General features: G+C 41.5%; 1 protein-coding gene across 1 annotated transcript in view; it reads right to left on the reverse strand.

Annotated features, from left to right (window-relative positions):
• Positions 1-2012: 2012 nt before the first annotated feature.
• The window catches only part of LOC126336546 (locustin), an 86454-nt gene continuing 67393 nt past the window's right edge, over positions 2013-21073 (reverse strand). The window contains exons 2-3 of the mRNA XM_050000379.1: positions 8316-8471; positions 2013-2220 (exon numbers count right to left, since the gene is read on the reverse strand). Coding sequence (XP_049856336.1) covers positions 2183-2220; positions 8316-8471 — 194 coding nt within the window. The 3' untranslated portion in view covers positions 2013-2182. The remainder of the gene's footprint in view (positions 2221-8315; positions 8472-21073) is intronic.

Below are 21073 nucleotides of genomic sequence, written 5' to 3' on the forward strand. Positions count from 1 at the left end.
GCTCTGTAATTGTTCGTCGTAGAAATGGTAGTATGTTGTCTATGAATTTCGCATTTCGCAGGTCTTTTTGCTCATTTAAAACTCTGTCTGACTAGTCTTTTAGAGGGATTTAAATTTCAATTTTCTCCATTACGTCGATGATTTTTCCTTTGTCACTTAAGTAATATTTGAAGTGATTCATCTATATTAGGTATTTTGTGGTTGATGTCTTTTAAGTGTGTAGCAATAGTGGGTGGGATATTGTCGCTTATTGCCGCGTGTTCAAATCGTGTGCTAACTTTCCTTCCGGTTTGTCTGATATAACATTTTGAGCATCTTCACGGTTAATTTTGTCGGAAACAATATCTAGACATTGCCATACAAGAACTTTTTCTGTGGTTCGTTTGCGTCTCTGATTAAAGTGATTAGTATCATCTAATATCAGCTGCTCCTATGGTGCATCAGCAATGCGCATTTCGTAAGTCTATTTCTTGGAAAAAACTATCCTTTCCGTATTGAGCCAATAAACATCTTTCTTAAGCAACGTGTTGCCCAGGGCATATCAGCATATTTTTGCCAACCACTTAATTTCACTATATCAGCAATAGGAGGATTAGTGTTTAACGTAATGGAGACGAAGTACGTTTGGAGCATTATAAGCACGGCTCTCCAACCATCTCGGGATTTTGGTGTCATAGCGCCTCAGATGGACAGAATTTGGTACGGTATCCCAGGAGGACATCCAACAACTCTGTCAATCATTGCCAAGCCGAACAACTGCTTGCATTAGGACCAGAGGTGGACCAACACTTTATTGACATACTCAGTTTGTGAACCTCTTTCTCTTTTATAAATCATCAATGTTTTCTGAAATTTTAATCATTTGTTTCCTTGTACATGTACATCACATCTACCGATTTCCGTCAATTTCTGTCTTCATTCTTTTTTTTCCCCTTCTCAGAGTGTGCATGCCATCATGTCGACCAATTTACAACGAATTGTTGTGTTCATTTAGTGAACACTACTTGTAGAAACGACTGCCTTAATCTTTGTACAGTGGTTTGCAATGTATGAATGTAGAGTTAGGTGTAAATTTACAAACTGAAACTAGAGGTTGACTTCAACAGCATAATCTACTGCTAGCCACGGTTTTGTAAGATGTGCTATGCCTTTTCCTTCCTGTGATCTGAGAATCAGATTGTCCAACCACATATGGAAGGTCTACAAATTAACGTAGGATCATGGTCACAAATCACTTGCCACTTTCACCACACATCATTCTCTATCGCGGCGGAAGTCATGTGGAGTGTCACAAGAAGTCTGCAACCATCCAGAAATCGAACACAGATCTTTCCATGTACTAACTTGTCACTTTGATATGAGAAATACCGAAGCACACTGAAAAATATACGAAAGCTAATCACATTTCGTGTCTGAATTAATGCTTGCGTATCTTTCTACTTTGTTGTGCTATTGACATCTCACTTCACATTTTCCTGCACACAGGCATGAAATACTTTTAATGGTACATTATCTATATAAAAGGGATGTACATATTAGGAACATCAGCTTGAATGCCCCATCGACGATGCGGTTATTAGAGACGGAGCTCAAGCTCGAATTGTGGAAGGATGGATAAGGAAATGGGCTACACTTCTGTCAATGCAACCACTCTTGCATTTACTGTAAACAGTTAAGAAAATCCACAGAATATATAAACCTCCTTGACCAATCTGGATCTGCACCTGCTTCATCCTAAATTCAAATCTTGTGTCTTACCAGTCCACTTCGGTCAGTCACAGAACTAGGTATTATCTTCTATAAGGGTATCAAGTAAACATTCACCGTGATGAAACGTCAAACTCGTACTGGAAAGGAGCAAATCTCAAATTCCTTTCAACTCACATGATTCCTTTCGTCTTTTGATTAAAAGAGTTCTGAGACGTTAACTTCATCCGCATGGTTTCGTTACGCCAGTTGGTCACGTCTTGTGCACTTTCTGTGTAAAATCAGTCTTCCTTGTCATAAGTCGCTATTATTCAATTGGTCGCTTTTTTATTACAAATACTGACATCTTGATGTTCAGACGGTTCAGCTAATTTAAAGAAATTTTTAAATAAATTGTTTATTAACATTTAAAAATATTTGAAAATAATAAATAGTGTTCTTTGGTTGACTCTCCACAGCACTCTGTGGTGTCGCTTCAAATGCACTTGCTCCCCTTACTGATCTGGTAGTAATCTGAAACAGAAGGAAAAGTGATCGTGAAGATCTCTAGCACAAATATTATAATACAAATATATCAAGTATCAGTCATTCTGAAATTTCCTGTTTTACTTAACTGAAAATATAAATACATCGGAGATAGGTACAAAACTTAAATTTTTGATAGCAAAGTTTAGTTAATGTACCTGATAACTGTAACATGTGCACAACATCCAAACAGTTACAGATGCAAATAATGTACTTCGTCATCTACAACTAATTGCATACATTATAAAGTATACAACGTGTCATTGAAGTAATATAAATGTGGTCGTATTCAGTGTGTCCTCTGACATGTTGAGTCTGAAGCTTGTAGGTCACTCATGAAATGTTCCAACCACTCATGAAGAAGGAGATGAAATAAGCCTCTCCTGTGATGTTGTGGGCTGTTTTCCTACTCCCTGTGCCGCTGACTTCTGATTTGCGATTTTTATTATAGACTGGTAAGCCTACTACAGTTTATGATGAGAACAAAATAATGTTGTAAACATAGAAGCTAGTTGGGTTCTAAATACACACATCAAAAAAAATTTTGCATCACCTCGGTTCCGAGAGTTTAGGAACCTGTACAGAAAATTACCATCACTTCCGCCCTTTTTATTGCTCACGAAAACCACACATTACACGCTGTACCACCACAGAGCGAGACCTTCACAGATGGTGGTCCAGATTGCTGTACACACCGGTACCTCTGATACCCAGTAACACGTCCTCTGGCACCGATGCATGCCTGTATTCGTCGTGGAATACTACCCACAAGTTCATCAAAGTACTATTGGTCCAGATTGTCCCATTTCTCAACCGAGATTCGGCGTAGATCCCTCAGACCTGTTGGTGGGTCACGTCGTCCATAAACAGCCATTTTCAATCTATCCCAGGCATGTTCGATAGGATACATGTCTGGAGAACATGCTGGTCACTCTAGTCAAGCCTTGTCATTATGCTGAAGAAAGTCATTCACAAGATATGGTCGATGGGGGCTCAAATTGCCGTCCATGAAGACGTATGCCTCTCCAATATGCTGGCGATATGGTTGCACTATCGGTCGGAGGATGGCATTTACGTATAGTACAGCCGTCCAGCACCTTCCATGACCAACAGCGGCTCCACATAATGCCACCCCAAAACAACAGGGAACCTCATCCTTGCTGCACTCGCTGGACAGTATGTCTAAGGCTTTCAGCCTCATTGAGTTGCCTCGAAACACGTCTCCGGCGATTGTCTGGTTGAAGGCATGTGCGACACTCATCGGTGAAGAGAACGTGATGCCAATTTTGGGCGGTCCATTCGGCATGTTGTTGGGCCCATCTGTACCGCGCTGCGTGGTGTCGTGGTCGCAAAGATGGACCTCGACATGGACGTCGAGAGTGAAGTAGCGTATCACGGAGCCTATTGCTCACAGTTTGAGTCGTAACACGACATCCTGTACCTGCACGAAATGCATTGTTCAACATGGTGGCGTTGCTGTCAGGGTTCTTCCGAGCAATAATCCGTAGGTAGCGGTCAACCACTGCAGTAGCAGCCCTTGGGCGGTCTGACCGAGGCATGTCATAGACAGTTTCTGTCTCTCTGTATCTCCTTCATGCCCGACGAACATCGCTTTGCTTCACTCCAAGACGCCTAGACACTTCCCTTGTTGAGAACCCTTCCTGGCACAAAGTAACAATGCGGACGCGATCGAACCACGGTGCTGACCGTCTATGCATGGATGAACTACAGATAACACGAGCCGTGTACCTCCTTCGTGGTGGATTTACTGGAATTGATCGGCTGTCAGACCCCCCTCCTTCTGCTAAGGAATGATTGTTTACATCTTTGGGGTGGTTTAGTGACATTACTCAATAGCCAAGTGGACTGTGTCTGTGATACAATACCCACAGTCATCGTCTGTCTTCCAGACTTCTGGGAACTGGGCTTATGCAAAACTTTTTTGATGTGTGTTATATCGTCTTTCATCAAATAAAATTGGCGCTTTTGCCAAGAGTAATACCAAGTATAGTAAGCTTAGTGTGGTTATTACTAGACAGTCAAAGGCTTATCGGACAGTACTCGAAAATTAATCTACGAAGCAGTGAAAATGTAAACAAGCATTCTCCAGGCTTTCTGTCTCTGCATACTATCTTCAGTTTCAGTACAATTTACCTACACAGGAGCATGAATAAAGTCAGGATACTGAAAATGTTTTTTTGCATTACGAACACGTTTCAAGGTTATAATGGTAGTAGAAATCTTATTATATTCATTACTGCTGTTGTGTACATCATCGTTCATCCATTTTCTTCACTTTTTACCAATTACAATGCAGCTGATTCCCACCTGAATGACACTGTCCACCGCATGTGCAGTGTAGAGATGCCGAGCTTAAATCGACAAGGCTATTGTAAGAACAACAGTAAATCAAGTAAAGCTACCCTGCTAGCGTATGTATGGGTGTTTTGCCATTATCTGAAGGTTTATTTTTCTGTGTTAGAATACTGCTATGGATAAAAGCACAGATATTTCTTTTGTTATGGGACCATTGCTTTTCACAATATATATAAATGACCTAGTAGATAGTGTCGGAAGTTCCATGCGGCTTTTCGCGGATGATCCTGTAGTACACAGAGAAGCTGCAACATTAGAAAGCTGCAACGAAATTCAGGAAGATCTGCAGCGGATAGGCACTTGGTGCTGGGAGTGGCAAATGACCCTTAACATAGAGAAATGTAATGTATTGCTAATACATAGAAAGAAGGATCCTTTATTGTATGGTTATATGATAGCAGAACAAACACTGGCAGCATTTACTTCTGTAAAATATCTGGGACTACGCTTACGGAACGATTTGAAGTGGACTCATCAAATAAAATTAATTGTTGGTAAGGCGGGCGCCACGTTGAGATTCATTGGGAGAGTCCTTAGAAAATGTAGGCCATCAACAAAGGAGGTGGCTTACAAAACACTCGTCCGACCTATACTTGAGTATTGCTCATCATTGTGGGATCCGTACAAGGTCGGGTTGACAGAGGAGATACAGAAGATCCAAAGAAGAGCGGCGCGTTTCGTCACAGGGTTATTTGGTACCCGTGATAGCGTTACGGATATGTTTAGCAAACTCAAGTGGCAGACTCTACAAGAGAGGTGCTCTGAATCGCGGGGTAGGTTGCTGTCCAGGTTTCGAGAGGGTGCGTTTCTGGATGAGATATCGAATATATTGCTCCCCCCTACTTATACCTCCCGAGGAGATCACGAATGTAAAATTAGAGAGATTCGAGAGTGCACGGAGGCTTTCCGACAGTCGTTCTTCCCGCGAACCATACGCGACCGGAACAGGAAAGGGAGGTAATGACAGTGGCACGTAAAGTGCCCTCCGCCGGACACCGTTGGGTGGCTTGCGGAATGAAAGTGTAGATGTAGATGTAGGACAGAGTACTGTACATCAGTATATGCTTCATTTGCAAACAAAAAATGATAGCTATTACAAGTGTAATATCTTTAGGTTCGGTAATACCAACAAATACGTGTGGCAAGTGCAAGCGGTAAATGATTATTTTCCCCTGGGCAGCAGGTCAGGCGATGAAGTGTGAACACATGGTTGCAAAATGGCCTACTGCTAAACTCCCGAGATTGTAGGTTCCTACATAAATCAACCAACATATTGATTCCTTCTATCTCTATCTCACGAAAAGACCACGAAGATAAAATTAGAGGTATTCGAACTCACACTCAGACTTACCAGACAACTTTCTTCCTACTACTGGAACAGGAAAAGGAAGAGTGTCAGTGGTACAGAAAACACTCTCGACACTCATCGTAAGGTGACTTGCGGAGCTTAGAGGTACGAGCGGCGTTCAGTAAATAATAGAAAACACTTTTTCGCCGGATGATCTCTGTTGAAAAATGCGGAATTTGTTTGTTGGGACTTCATGGAACATTCCCGCTTCAGTCAAGTTCCGATAGGCGAGGCTCTATATGTAGCCTTCAAACTGGCGTCTGTAAGGTAAATGCGTTCCAAGCAAAGAGCTGTCATTTAGTGTCTTTGGCGGAAAACGGGAGGATCGGAGATGTTCATGGGCTCTGACGGTGAAAGAAACCACGGTGAGCCGTTGTGCCAGGCGTCTGTCATCATCCCAACAAGGTCGCACAAACCTATCTGATTTCCCCCGGCCGCACACAGCTGCGCCTCCTGCAGTGTTGGAACGTGCGGACACTCTCATTCGAGGTGACCGACGGATCACAACTAAACACCTCTTTGTTCAAGTGGATGTCTCTGTTGGTATTGCTGACAAACTCGTCCACCAGTTGGGATACTCAGAGGCGTGTGTCCACTGGATTCCTAGCCTTCCTACTTCCCTTTGTTTGGTCCAATGAAGGATGCATTCCGCAGGGAGCAGTACGTGGATACTGGGGCTGTTATTCATGCATAAAGACGTTGGCTCCTTCATCGAAGAAAGATCCGTATCCAAAGACTGGAAAGTTGCACAGGTCACACCAATATTCAACAAAGGTAGTAGGAGTAATCCACTAAATTACAGGCCCATATCGTTAACGTCGATATGCAACAGGATTTTGGAACATATATTGTGTTCGAACGCTATGAATTACCTCGAAGAAAACGGTCTATTGACACACAGTCAACATGGGTTTAGAAAACATCGTTCCTGTGAAACACAACTAGCTCTTTATTCACATGAAGTGCTGAATTCTATTGACAAGGGATTTCAGATCGATTCTGTATTCCTGGATTTCCGGAAGGCTTTTGACACTGTACCACACAAGCGGCTCGTAGAAATTTCCTGCTTATGGAATATCGTCTCAGTTATGTGACTGGATTTGTGATTTCCTGTCAGAGAGGTCACAGTTCGTAGTAATTGACGGAAATTCATCGAGTAAAACAGAAGTGATTTCAGGCGTTCCCCAAGGTAGTGTTATAGGCCCTTTGCTGTTCCTTATCTATATAAACGATTTGGGAGACAATCTGAGCAGCCGTCTTCGGTTGTTTGCAGATGACGCTGTTGTTTATCGACTAATAAAGTCATCAGAAGATCAAAACGAACTGCAAAACGATTTAGAAAAAATATCTGAATGGTGCGAAAAGTGGCAGTTGACCCTAAATAACGAAAAGTGTGAGTTCATCCACATGAGTACTAAAAGGAACTCGTTAAACTTCGGCTACACGATAAATCAGTCTAATCTAAAAGCCGCAAATTCAACTAAATACCTAGGTATTGCAATTACGAACAACTTAAATGGGAAATAACACATAGGAAATGTTGTGGGGACGCTAACCAAAGACTGCGTTTTATTGGCAGGACACTTGGAAAATGTAACAGCCTTACTAAGGAGACTGCCTACACTACGCTTGTCCGTCCTCTTTTAGATTACTGCTGCTGGGTGTGGGATCCTTACCAGGTAGGACTGACGGAGTTCATCGAAAAAGTTCAAAGAAAGGCAGAACGATTTGTATTATCGTGAAATATGGGAGAGAGTGTCACAGAAATGATACACAATTTGGGCTGGAAATCATTAAATGAAAGGCGTTTTTCGTTACGACGGAAACTTCTGACGAACTTCCAATCACCAACTTTCTCGTCCGAATGCGAAAATATTTTGTTGACACCGACCTACACAGGGCGGAACGATCACCAAGACAAACTAAGGGAAATCAGAGCTCGTACGCAAAGATATATGTGTTCGTTCTTTCCGCGCGCTATACGAGATTGGAATAATAGAAAATTGTGAAGGTGGTTCGATGAACCCTCTGCCAGGCACTTAAATGTGATTTGCAGACTATCGATGTAGATGTAGATGTAGACCCGTAGACTCATAGCTTTCGAGCGTTCAGGCCGTCCCAGTAAGGTGTCGTATGGCCGTCGCATTAAAAGGAGATCATGTCGGAAAGTACAGTTTTCTAGCCAACAGAGTTGTAGATAGTATGGCGCATTGATATCCTGAATTAAACCAATCTGCTTTCAGAGACAAAAGTGTTGTATTGTTAAATGGTCCTCGTAGATGTATATGTAGTGAATGGAGATGTTTCGATCGAAGAGGCAATGTCGTCTTCAGGCGAGCGATTCTCCCCGGCGACTTACCCGTGCCGTAGCATCGGTTGTAGCAGCGCATGTGGCAGCCGCTGCTGAAGCCGCGACGGCCGTTCTTGTAGCTGCTGGCGCAGATGGGGTCGAAGATGATGCACTGCGGGCAAGAGCAGCCGGCGGTCGCCGCACTCGCCATGCAAGCGGCAGCGCCTGAAACAGAACAGGTTGTGTGAGGTGACGGCAGTACAACACGAAAGATAAACCACTCGCTCCAGGCACAGCTTGCTTTATTCATATCCGATGACTTGTAAATAGTTGTTGAGACAGGTGAACAGGTAGATTTCGTCTTCCTAGATTTTTGAATGGCGGTCTGTACCACATCATCGATTAACAACCAGCATAGTCATTGACTGTCAGGTAAATACCGGGACAACAAAGTACCTGTGATACCAAACAGCACGTACAATTTCTTGGAGCAGACGATGAATGCAAAGCAGTAAAAGCACTGTAGTTGGTTTTGTTCTCTTACATCCTTTCTTTTGACTGACTTGTAACAAATGTGGGTGTACGGGGTTCACGATAAGTCGTTATACAGTCACAAATGAAATAGATATAACTTGAGGTGACAAAAGTCAAACAATGCCTCCTAGTATCCTTATTCCCGGCGCAATGCAGCAGGTAGACGTGATATGCACTCAAGAAGTCCTTGGAAGTCCCCTGGAGCACATTGTGCCATACAGCCTCTATAGCGGTCCAACATTGTGAAAGTGTTACCGGTGCAGGATTTTGTGCGCGAAATAACCTCTCGGTTATGTCCCCTAAACGTTCGATGGGATTTATATTGGGCGATCTGGGTGGGCAAATCTTACGCTCAAACCGTTCAGAATGTTCTTCAAATAAAAAATGAACAACTGTGGCCCAGTGACATGACACACTGTCACCTACAAAAATTACATAGTTCTTTGGGAACATGAAATCTGTGAATGGTTGCAATTCGTATTGAAGTTGTCGAACATTGCAGAGGACCCATTCCATTCCATGTTAAGACAAGCCATAGTGTTAAGGAGCAACCAACAGCTTGCACAATGCCTTGTTGACAACTTGGGTCCATAGCTTCGTGGTGTCTGTGACACACGCGAACCCTACCACCAGCTCACATCCAAATGAAATCTGAACTCATCTGACCGGGCCACGGTTTCCCAGTCGTCTTGGGTCCAACTGACATGGTCGCTAGCCCAGGAGAGGCGCTTCGTGCGATGTCTTGCTGTTACAAAAGGCGCTCGCACATCAACGCCAAATATCGCCGCACTGTCCTAACGGATACGTTCTTCTTACGTCCGTCATTGAGTTCTGAGGTTATTTCAAGCAGTGTTGCTTGTTTGTTAGCACTGACACCACTACGCGAACACCGCTGATTTATGTTGTTAAATGAAGGCCGTCGGTCACTTTGTTGTCCGTAGCGAAAAGTAATGATCGAAATTAGGTATTCTCGGCATACTCTGAACTCTTTGGACCTCTGAATACTGAATACCCTAAGATTTCCGAAATGAAATGACCTATGCTTCTGGCTCCAACTCCCTTTCTGCGTTCAATGTCTGTTAATTCCCGTCGTGTGGCCATAATGAAGTCAACATTCTTCCACATGAATCATTTGAGTACAAATGACAACTCCGTCTACGCACCCTGAGTACACAATACTACCGCCATCTGTATATGTGCATATCGCTCTCCCATGCATTGTCATCTCAGTGTTTATACTTCGTATATATAACTATCCCCATTGTCAAACAGTTGGTGTGATAACAAGCCCAGCTCACGACACGGCCCCGCCCAGGGGTGGAAGGGATGAGAAGTACGAAAGGTACCGGCTCAAGGGGGGTGCCGAAGGCTCAACATACCATTCATTGCAAAGATAATTATTAATTTCTACTCAAAGCTAATGTATTACAATATTATTTTACATTTACATAAGGGCAATAGATCCATTTTATGCGAGTGACAGCTTTCTAAACACTTAAGACTTATATAAGCATTCTTCATTAACCCTCCTTCAGCATGAAGTGAAATTAGTGATACAATCAAGGATTTTGTGGATTCTAAAGATCAGAAAGTAGATTTTCTGCAAATATTTTACATTATTTTTAAAAATTGAGCGACCAGTTATTTGATTAGTGTGTGATACTAAAGCATGAGTCTGCAAAATGTGAAATTAATATCCTATTTCAAATTTTAGTTGCAGGATTGGATTAGCTGGTCAGTATGAAGAAGTTTAACTTCAGCTGGGGAGGGGGGGGGGGGGGCGCCAAGATCGTGCTCGCATCACGACGACTGTAACAGTGCAAAATAAAACAATGTTGACAGCTGATTCTTTCTGGCCTTCACTGGCCTGTTACCATGTTTCAACCCTCTGCCGTCTCCCATCCTGACATCATGTCCGCCTGTCCGCCCTGGGGGCAGTTAATTAGTTTCGAATGTGGGCGCTTTGAAAAAAATTTTCATCGTATTGAATACGCCTTTCCTACGTACTTATTTGTAAGAAGACGATATTAACCACGTCTGTTATTATTTTTATTAATATTTTTTTTTAAATTTCTGAATAAATCGTCTTATCTTCGTGAGCGCTTTGCTAAGGGTCTCGGTGAAACTGCACATCTACACGAAATATTGTTATTACAACAGAATCATGATGTTTATCGAGTATCGTGTATCTTCACGGGTCAAACTGACATACTACAAATAAAGGAGGTTATTTATTGTTTCACAATATGTGTAAATGACCTAGGAGATAGTGTCGGAAGTTCCATGCGGCTTTTCGCGGACGATGCTGTAGTACACAGAGAAGTGGCAGCATTAGAAAATTTCAACGAAATGCAGGAAAATCTGCACCGGATAAGCACTTGATGCAAAGAGTGGCAACTGACCGTTAACATAGACAAATGTAATGTATTACGAATGCATAGAAAGAAGGATCCTTTATTGTATGATTATATGAAAGCGGAACAAACACTGGTAGCAGTTACTTCTGTAAAATATCTGGGAGTATCCGTGCGGAACGATCTGAAGTGGAATGATCATATAAAATTAATTGTTAGTAAGGCGGGTGCCAGCTTGAGATTCATTGGGAGAGTCCTTAGAAAATGTAAGCCATCAACAAAGGAGGTGGCTTACGAAACACTCGTTCGGCCTATACTTGAGTATTGCTCATCATTGTGGGATCCGTACAAGGTCGGGTTGACAGAAGAGATACAGAAGATCCAAAGAAGAGCAGCGCGTTTCGTCACAGGTTTATATGGTAAGCGTGATAGCGTTACGGATATGTTTAGCAAACTCAAGTGGCAGACTCTGCAGAGAGGCGCTCTGCATCGCGGTGTAGCTTGCTCTCCAGGCATCGAGAGGGTGCCTTTGTGGATGAGGTATCGAATATATTGCTTCCCCCTACTTATACCACCCCCCCTTCATCAAGAATGTAAAATTAAAGGGATTCGAGCGCGCACGGAGGCTTTCCGGCAGTCGTTCTGCCCGCGAACTATACGCGACTGGAACAGGAAAGGGAGGTAATGACAGTGGCACGTAAAGTGCCCTCCGCCACACACCGTTGGGTAGCTTGCGGAGTATAAATGTAGATGTAGAATCGAGATATAGTATTTATTATTAATAGATGCGTATTCCACGAGTGATAACTCTTGTAATAAACGTGACGGAATTGCGAGGGGTGAGTGTACATGCATCGATATGTGTGTGTGTGTGTTTGTGTGTGCGTGCGTGCAAAAATAAATTAATTTGTAATTTGGTAATAAAAAGCTCACAAAATGCCATTTAACAACATGCAATGCAATATACTATGTTTATAATTCGTTAAGGGAAATTCAGATAGCTCTAAGGGATATCTCTCAAAGCTAGGCTTAAAAATAAAAAATAAAGTAAGTTTTCTCCATCCTTTCCATTTTCTCTCTCTCATCTGCATCAGCAACATGACCACCATCATATACTCTACGTGCTCTCACGGCATTCATTTACAATTTAATTACCTAACACACAACAGTCCTGTTAAGCAAAGGACAGATGCCCAAGAGTGGGAGAAAAGTGTTCCCAATAAAGGTATCAGTAAAACCGACGGAAGAAACAGAGAACAAAAACCAATGAATATTAACTGCTCACATTCCCAAAACACTGCGCCCAGGTCTATAGTTACGACCATTGTAGGCAGGGTGGCAGACTCACCGATAAGCAGGATAACCAGCAGGTAGGCCTTCATCTTGTTGTAGTCTGCAGCTTCTCGGACAGTCTGAGACAAGCTTCTGATACCGTGGCACTGATCCTCTGCTGCCTTTATAGGACGCGGCTGCGTGACGTCACAGCCAGCAGATGGGGAGCAGGGAAGCACCGCTCTATCACGGACCTCGTTCATGCCGCGCCAGCTTCTGAGAGCGCCTTATCTGTTTACACGTGCTGGTTAAGGTGGAGGAAGTAGTGCACAGATACTATTAGGAGAATGTAGGCGCAATTGTTTCATATCTCTCGAAAACAGTCTCACAGCAGTATTACAACAGCGTTCTGCGAAATGCACTGTTATCTTCCTGTTTTTGCCGAGATCTCTTCCTTCCTGTACGTAACTTGTTATCTGTGGTCTTTCGCTTGTTTACCTCGTGCAGTGGACCACTTTCTGCGTAGCAGCTACACGTTTCGACCATTACTACAGCTAATGTGCTACCTTCCTTGCATCTATGAGTGACTAAAGTAATGGTTCGGTAGCACTATCGCCTGTCACTACCTGCTCTCGGTGGTATTATAATTATTTTTGTTTAATTGGAGACTGGAGATTCGTTGTGGTTTGTGTAACGATGAAACATTAAGTTTACTAGGAGCAAACTATTTCATTATTCCCCTTGAACTCAGTGCTTCAACACTCCACGAACAACAGCACATTTTCAATGAAAGCATGCCAGAGTAAGCTTTTTGTCAGTCCTCATTTTCTTTTTGATGCTCAATGTGTAACATCCCCTTAAAAAAATTAATGAATTACTGTGCTGATAAACCTCTTACGTTATTTCATCTTCAAATAGCTGAGCAGAACTGAACGTGCTCAGACATTTCTCTCATTACTTATTCTGATCAACACTAAACCGACACTCAATATTTTTAGCGGAACGCAATCTGACTTTCAATAACCCCTACAAAAGAATGGACCTGAATAACAATAACCTATACCTTTCATGAATCACTTACCTCACAAAAATCTTCGTTACTCGAACTACTGCAACACAGTGAGCGCCAATACTGCCAGCTAAATAAAAGATTCTGACTACTGAAGTCACTAACTACTGATACGCATAGTTAGCAAATGAAAGATTTTTATAGAGAACAAACAATGTATTTACCTTAATAATATTCAAAAGTCATCATGTCAGTTCATGATATACAGTATTACAAATTTACTCTTTCTGATGGACACACGTCCAGATCGTCCGCTCTCAAAATTCTGCCATCTCTCTCCCCACATCCACCACTGCTGGCGGCTCACGTCCAACTGCGCAACGCTACGCTATGTTCACATCCAACTGCCCAACACTACAACAGCAAAAATTCCGACAATGCAAACCAGCCACAGACTGCATACAGCACAGTCAGTGATTTTCATACAGAGCGCTACGTGGCGTTACCAACATAAAAATCGAAACAGCCTACTGACAAATGTCGCGTCTTTAAAAGCATCAGCCACGGGAAAGAAGTGTGGACATTTTAAAGGACCTCATTGGTATTTGCCTGACATATTTTAGCACAACGAAGGAAAATCTTCATCAAGCCCGTTGGTTGCAATTTCAGGATGGAAATTCTTGTCGATGACGTGATCATTAGAGATGTGGCACCTGCTTATTGTACAAACATAGCGAAGGCAATCAGTCGTGTCCCATTTAAGGAATCCCTTGCAATATCCGTCCAAAGTGATTTAAGACAAACAGAGAAAAGCGATATTGGATATCCAAAACAGTGTCCTATTGTCTCTGAATATTAGTTCAGCACCTAAACTACAACCCCACATCAGTCGGATCGGAATTTGACGATCATTCCTTCTGAATACAATAGCGGAGACAAAGCGAAGAAATTCTCTGAAAGCTGACAGTGTTGATAGTTTTGCCCAAGAGAGTACCTCAACGCGAAGATATTGATAACTGAATCCGGGAGGTGATGTGGTTATTGCGTAAAATTTGAATATGGCCTCAAGGACCAAGCTTCCTTTGACGTAAACTCTCGGACATCTTAAAATTGTGTGTCGGATGAATTGCCCTCTCTGTTTATTGATTGGAGAGCCACTGAATTGCTATTTATTAATTTAATGGGATAATAATAATTATTAAAAGGTGGCAATTTTATTTAAACTGTTTTTACTCTTTCGATTGTTGCGAGTCAGCGATAGTTCAATGCTGCTCGCTTTGGATAATACACATTTTATTAGAATTATTTGGTCCAGGAAACACTTTTGCGATCACGGTTACGATTTAGACGGTATTACGTAATTGTACTGATTAAAAGTTACCGTTTCCGAAAGACGCAGGTTCGATTAAAGCTGTGTGCACTTTTGCGCGTACAATGAAAATATTCATAACACGTCGCGTAACAAAAGGAAACATGCGAATCACAACCGTGATCAAACGAAGAAAATATATGGCAATTTTTAGTTGTAGGAAATCACAAGACGTTACACTTTAGAGATATTTGTTTTGAATAACTTGTATTTACCTTCTCTCTCTCTCTCCCTTTTACAGCATTTATACCTTCACATCGATTAAGGAACTTTTTTTCCTCGACCGACAAGTACGAGAACAAAATTCAGACTCAACAAAATGTCTTACATCGAATTATTACATGCTTAAACCTTAACAATTATATATAGTTTCGTAGTGGAAACAATGCTAATTTATTCCGTGCACTAGAAAGTCTTGGATACACTGAGCACAAAAATGAAAATAATAAAATTATAATTACGTTTTTAATTTCATTAATACTTCTTTAAATCATTAAAATAAGGTTTGACATCGTCGTAATATTAATTTTTATCGTTATAGCACTACATTGACCCCTTTGGATGTACAGTCACATTTGTTTGATTGGACATCCAAGCAGGCTTATTTTCCTCGTCTGTTGTGTTTAAAGTTCACTGTATTCTTTCACATGGAAGCATGTGCTTTGTTTACTTTTAAGTCTCGGGGACTTTGAGTTACGCTCCCCCATTCGGGCAAAGGCCAATGGGAAAAATTCCCGGAAAAAACCACGGTGGAGCGAGCACATCTTCCATACCCTCTTTTTTAATTTTAACATTTGAATATTCACTTCGTATGACATTTAATAATGGTACAATTTCACGATAGTGCTGCTGGTAACGACGGCTGGCGACTTGGTGTACTGCAACACCGATGTCTCCCCCATCAGGTAAGTCTGCGATGTACTGCGATGACGTGGCAGGGTGCGGCAAGGGATGACGGATGAGGTCGCTGCACTATGCTGCCCTCACTGACACGTGTGCTCAGCATTCCAGCACACAGTCATATGAAATTCAAACAGCAGTATCAGTTCCTTAAATTAACATCTAAATTACATCATATTTCACGCACTCTTTCACTCAACAAGAAAAATGTGGTTTTTTGTGAGGTGTTCGACTGTTTGTGAGTTTCTGTATCATTCGTCCTTCCGACATAACTGACTACCTGCAATTAAAGGTTCTTGTAATTACGTTCCAAGATTGATACAGTTCTGCAACGGGTTTAATGATATAGTCAGTAGCAGTTCCTAACACTGTTACGACTCACCACTGTTGCTGACTGATCGATAAAAACACTTGCCCTTGAGTTTTAGTTTGCCTGGAATGTTACGTCCACGTGTGGTCCCAATAACACTCTGAATACTTAGCACTACTAAACACTCGTAGCACAAAATTTGAAAACGAAATCATGGTAACACAACGCACTCATTGAGCGTCCACTTTTGTGTTAAATTCCACTCTTTTGCCAGTGAAATAAAGTTCGTACGCGCAGAGGATAATGTTCACAGGAAGTATTTGTTCATAGGTCATCTGTGACATGTTCACTCCACCACGTAGTCACTTGATCACAGTTATCAAGTCTGACAAGGTAAGGTACTTGTGCTACCCTTAAGAATGTCTTTACACAGTCTAGTTACATAATGATAAATAACTGAATGATGTTCATATCAATTGAAGTACATAATTGTAGTCATTTACAATATAAAATCAAATCCTAAGTCATATATTTTCTCGAAAAGTGCTCCTGGACTTACAAAGAATTGTGCAGTGATAAACACAAGTCTGTATATGTTTGTCTGTGTAATGATCTGTTCGGTCATGGGCAACATCTTGTTTATAGCTCATGGAAGTCCGAGCACTAATTTACAGTGTAAAATTTGTTAAACCTATACGTAACTCGCGTAAACTTTACATGTTGTAAGTGTATCCTGTACACATTCTAAAAGAAAAAGAAAATAACATAACCTGCTCACCCTAGTGAGTTCAAAATATTTAACAATCAACAAAATGAAACGTTTATTTTCTATTATGTTTGATTAAGTGTCTTAGGGTGGAATCATCTTGAAGCAATTCTTCTTCTCCTTGCTGCAGCTCGGCGTCCTCTTCTCCGCCGAACTGGAGCTGAAATTTTCTTACAACTAACTGGTATTCTGAGAGTCTCTTCCTCCAAGCAGTACTGATGCTTTCAATGTTGTATGTGTTCCTATTCTCCCACACGCCACATCGCAGTGTGTCCATGAAATACTTATACACTAGTCCATTAATTAATAATTGTCACTTAGCCTGCTCGCACAGTGCTTGAGTCTTTGATGTTTGACTTCACCTTATTACGACACACGTAAAAGGTCATCTACTGTACTTAAGATACATATCTTTTCGAGTCTTTGTGATTGTATAGTCCTTTCTGTCTATTTGAGATGGTAAGGACCAAGAAATAACTATTTTTATGTGGTGTACCTAAGATCACAAATAGTTCTGAATATAATGGAACCACTTCTCTATTTTTCTCTTTAATGATGACGACTTCGGCCAATTCCTTACTAACACCATATCTCCCACGTTTACTTGTTGAGTATTCTGTAGTCTCCGGTTGTGTGATTCGTGCCGTTTCTGTGCATGCTCGTATAGTGTGACCAATGCTTGTCTTTGTCCCCCCAGTCTTCCGGTTCGGTATTTTAGTTTTGGAAGTGGGTTACTATATGGTGATAACGAGGTCTCAATAATTTCCCATTCCAGCATTCGTCTAATTTCTTTTGTTACAGCTTCCCTTTTCGCGCTGGGTATTGAGTACGTTTGCTGACAGTAAATTTCATGGGGAAACACCTGCGTGTCGTACACGTAAACCTTTCTTTTTTCAAAAATACTTTATGATAATTATTAAGTGTGTCTAATAATTTCTTTTGTTGCAGACTGACAAGACCAGAGGATTGTTGTACTTTTTCTACTATTTCAGAGAGGTGGATATTCTCCTTGTCCTTCACATCTTCCATGACCGGGAATGTACTGCAATTGAAACTATCTTCAAGTCGCCATAAATGTGCGCGAATCGGTTCTACCTTTAAAATTTGACAATATTTGCCATGCAATTCTTTGGTCTTTACCAAGTCTAACCTGACTCTCGTGTCACCGAAACACATGCTGCATTCACCCTTTGCGAGATCGATCATCGTTTCCGTCTCTCGCAAAATATCTAATCCGAGGGGACAGTTCACGGCTAAATTCTTTTCAATAAGGAAGGTGCACTCCTTGGCTCCCATTCCAAAATTACAACCAATCCGTGTCTGTTCCCAAACTAGTTGGGCTTTCTGAGTAATGGCTCCAGTAACTCGACAATTAGTGACTGTTGTTGTTGTTGCGGTCTTCAGTCCTGAGACTGGTTTGATGCAGGTCTCCATGCTACTCTATCCTGTCCACGCATTTTCATCTCCCAGTACCTACTGTAACCTACATCCTTCTCAATCTGCTTAGTGTATTCATCTCTTGGTCTCCCTCTACGATTTTTACCCTGCACGCTGCCCTCCAGTACCAAATTGGTGAGCCCTTGATGCCTTACAACACATCCTGCCAACCGATCCCTTCTTCTAGTCAAGTTCTGCCACAAACTCCTCTTCTCCCCAATTCTATTCAATGCCTCCTCATTAGTTATGTCATCTACCCATCTAATCTTCAGCATTCTTATGTAGTACCACATTTTGAAAGCTTCTATTCTCTTCTTGTCTAATCTATTTATCGTCCATGTTTCACTTCCATACATGGCAACACTCCATACAAATACTTTCGGAAACGACTTCCTGACACTTAAATCAATACTCGATGTTAACAAATTTCTCTTCTTCAGAAACACTTTCCTTGCCATTACCAGTCTACATTTTATATCCTCTCTACTTCGACCATCATCAGTTATTTTGCTCCCCAAATAGCAAAACTCCTTTACTACTTTAAGCGTCTCAGTTCCTAATCTAATTCCCTCAGCATCAAACGACTCAATTCGACTACATTCCATTATCCTCGTTTTGCTTTTGTTGATGTTCATCTTATATCCTCCTTTCAAGACACTGTCCATACCATTCAACTGCTCTTCCAAGTCCTTTGCTGTCTCTGACAGAATTACAATGTCATCGGCGAATCTCAAAGTTTTTATTTCTTCTCCAAGAATTTTAATACCTACTCCGAATTTCTCTTTTGTTTCCTTCACTGCTTGCTCAATATACAGATTGAATAACACCGGGGAGAGCCTACAACCCTGTCTTACTCCCTTCCCGACCACTGCTTCCCTTTCATGTCCCTCGACTCTTATAACTGCCATCTGGTTACTATACAAATTGTAAATAGCCTTTCGCTCCCTGTATTCTATCCCTGCCACCTTCAAAATTTGAAAGACAGTATTCCAGTCAGCTTTGTCAAAAGCTTTCTCTAAGTCTACAAATGCTAGAAACGTAGGTTTGCCTTTCCTTAATCTTTCTTCTAAGATAAGTCGTAGGTCAGTATTGCCTCAAGCGTTCCAGTGTTTCTACGGAATCCAAACTGATCTTCCCCGAGGTCGGCTTCTACTAGTTTTTCCATTCGTCTGTAAAGAATTCGTGTTAGTATTTGAAACTTCCCCTTAGAAAAATTGTACAAGACTGTGCTTAAACTGACACACAATATTTTTTTAGCGCAACGCAATCTGACTTCCAAAAATCCCTACGAAAGAATGGCCCTGACTAACTTTAATCTATATGTTTCACGAATCACTTACCTCACAAAAATCTTCGTTACTCAAGCTACTGCAATACAGCGATCGCCACTACTGCCAGCTAAATAAAAGATTCAAACTACTGAAGGCACTAACTACTGATAGGCGTAGTTAGCAAATGAAAGATTTTAATACAGAACAAACAATGTATTTACCTTACTAGTCATAATATATATATATCAGTTCGTGACACCAATTCTTACAAATTTCAAAACTCCGCCATCTCTCTCCCCACGTCCACCACTGCTGGCGGATCACCTCAAACTGCGCAACGCTACGTGCTGTTAGCATCCAGCTGCCGCTGCCCGACACTACAATGGCAGACAACAATGCAAAATAGCCACAGACTGCGCACAGCAGAGCCAGTGATTTTTCATACAGAGCGCTATGTGGCGTTACCAATAAGAAAACCTAAACAGCCTACTTACATATTTTGCAGCTGTGGCTTATTAAACTGACTGTTCGGTAATTTTCACATCTGTCAACACCTGCTTTCTTTGGGATTGGAATTATTATATTCTTCTTGAAGTCTGAGGGTATTCCGCCTGTTTCAGACATCTTGCTCACCAGATGGTAGAGTTTTGTCAGGACAGGCTCTCCCAAGGCCGTCAGTAGTTCCAATGGAATAATGTCTACTCCGGGAGCCTTGTTTCGACTCAGGTCTTTCAGTGCTCTGTCAAACTCTTCACGCAATATCATATCTCCCATTTCATCTTCATCTACATCCTCTTCCATTTCCATAATATAGTCCTCAAGTACATCACCCTTGTATAGATCCTCTATATACTCCTTCCACCATTCTGCTTTCCCTTCTTTGCTTAGAACTGTTTTTCCATCTGAGCTCTTGATATTCATACAAGTGGTTCTCTTATCTCCAAAGGTGTCTTTCATTTTCCTGTAGGCAGTATCTATCTTACCCCTAGTGAGATAAGCCTCTACATCCTTACATAAGTCATCTAGCCATCCCTGCTTAGCCATTTTGCACTTCCTGTCAATCTCATTTTTGAGACGTTTGTATTCCTTTCTGCCTGCTTCATTTACTGCATTTTTATATTTTCTCCTTTCATCAATTAGATTCAATATTTCTTCTCTTACCCAAGGATTTCTACTAGCCCTCGTCTTTTTACCTACTTGATCCTCTGCTGCCTTCACTACTTCATCCTTCAAAGTTACCCATTCTTCTTCTACTGTATTTCTTTCCCCCATTCCTGTCAATTGTTCCCTTATGCTCTCCCTGAAACTCTGTACAACCTCTGGTTCTTTCAGTTCATCCAGGTCCCATCTCCTTAATTTCCCACCTTTTTGCAGTTTCTTTAGTTTTAATCTACAGGTCACAACCAATAGATTGTGGTTAGAGTCCAAATCTGCCCCTGGAAATGTCTTACAATTTAAAACCTGGTTCCTAAATCTCTGTCTTACCATTATATAATCTATCTGATACCTTTTAATATCTCCATTGTTCTTCCATGTATACAATCTTCTTTCATGATTCTTAAACAAAGTGTTAGCTATGATTAAGCTGTGCTCTGTGCAAAAGTC

The sequence above is a fragment of the Schistocerca gregaria genome, chromosome 2 (assembly GCF_023897955.1).
Source record: "Schistocerca gregaria isolate iqSchGreg1 chromosome 2, iqSchGreg1.2, whole genome shotgun sequence".
Lineage (NCBI taxonomy): Eukaryota > Metazoa > Arthropoda > Insecta > Orthoptera > Acrididae > Schistocerca > Schistocerca gregaria.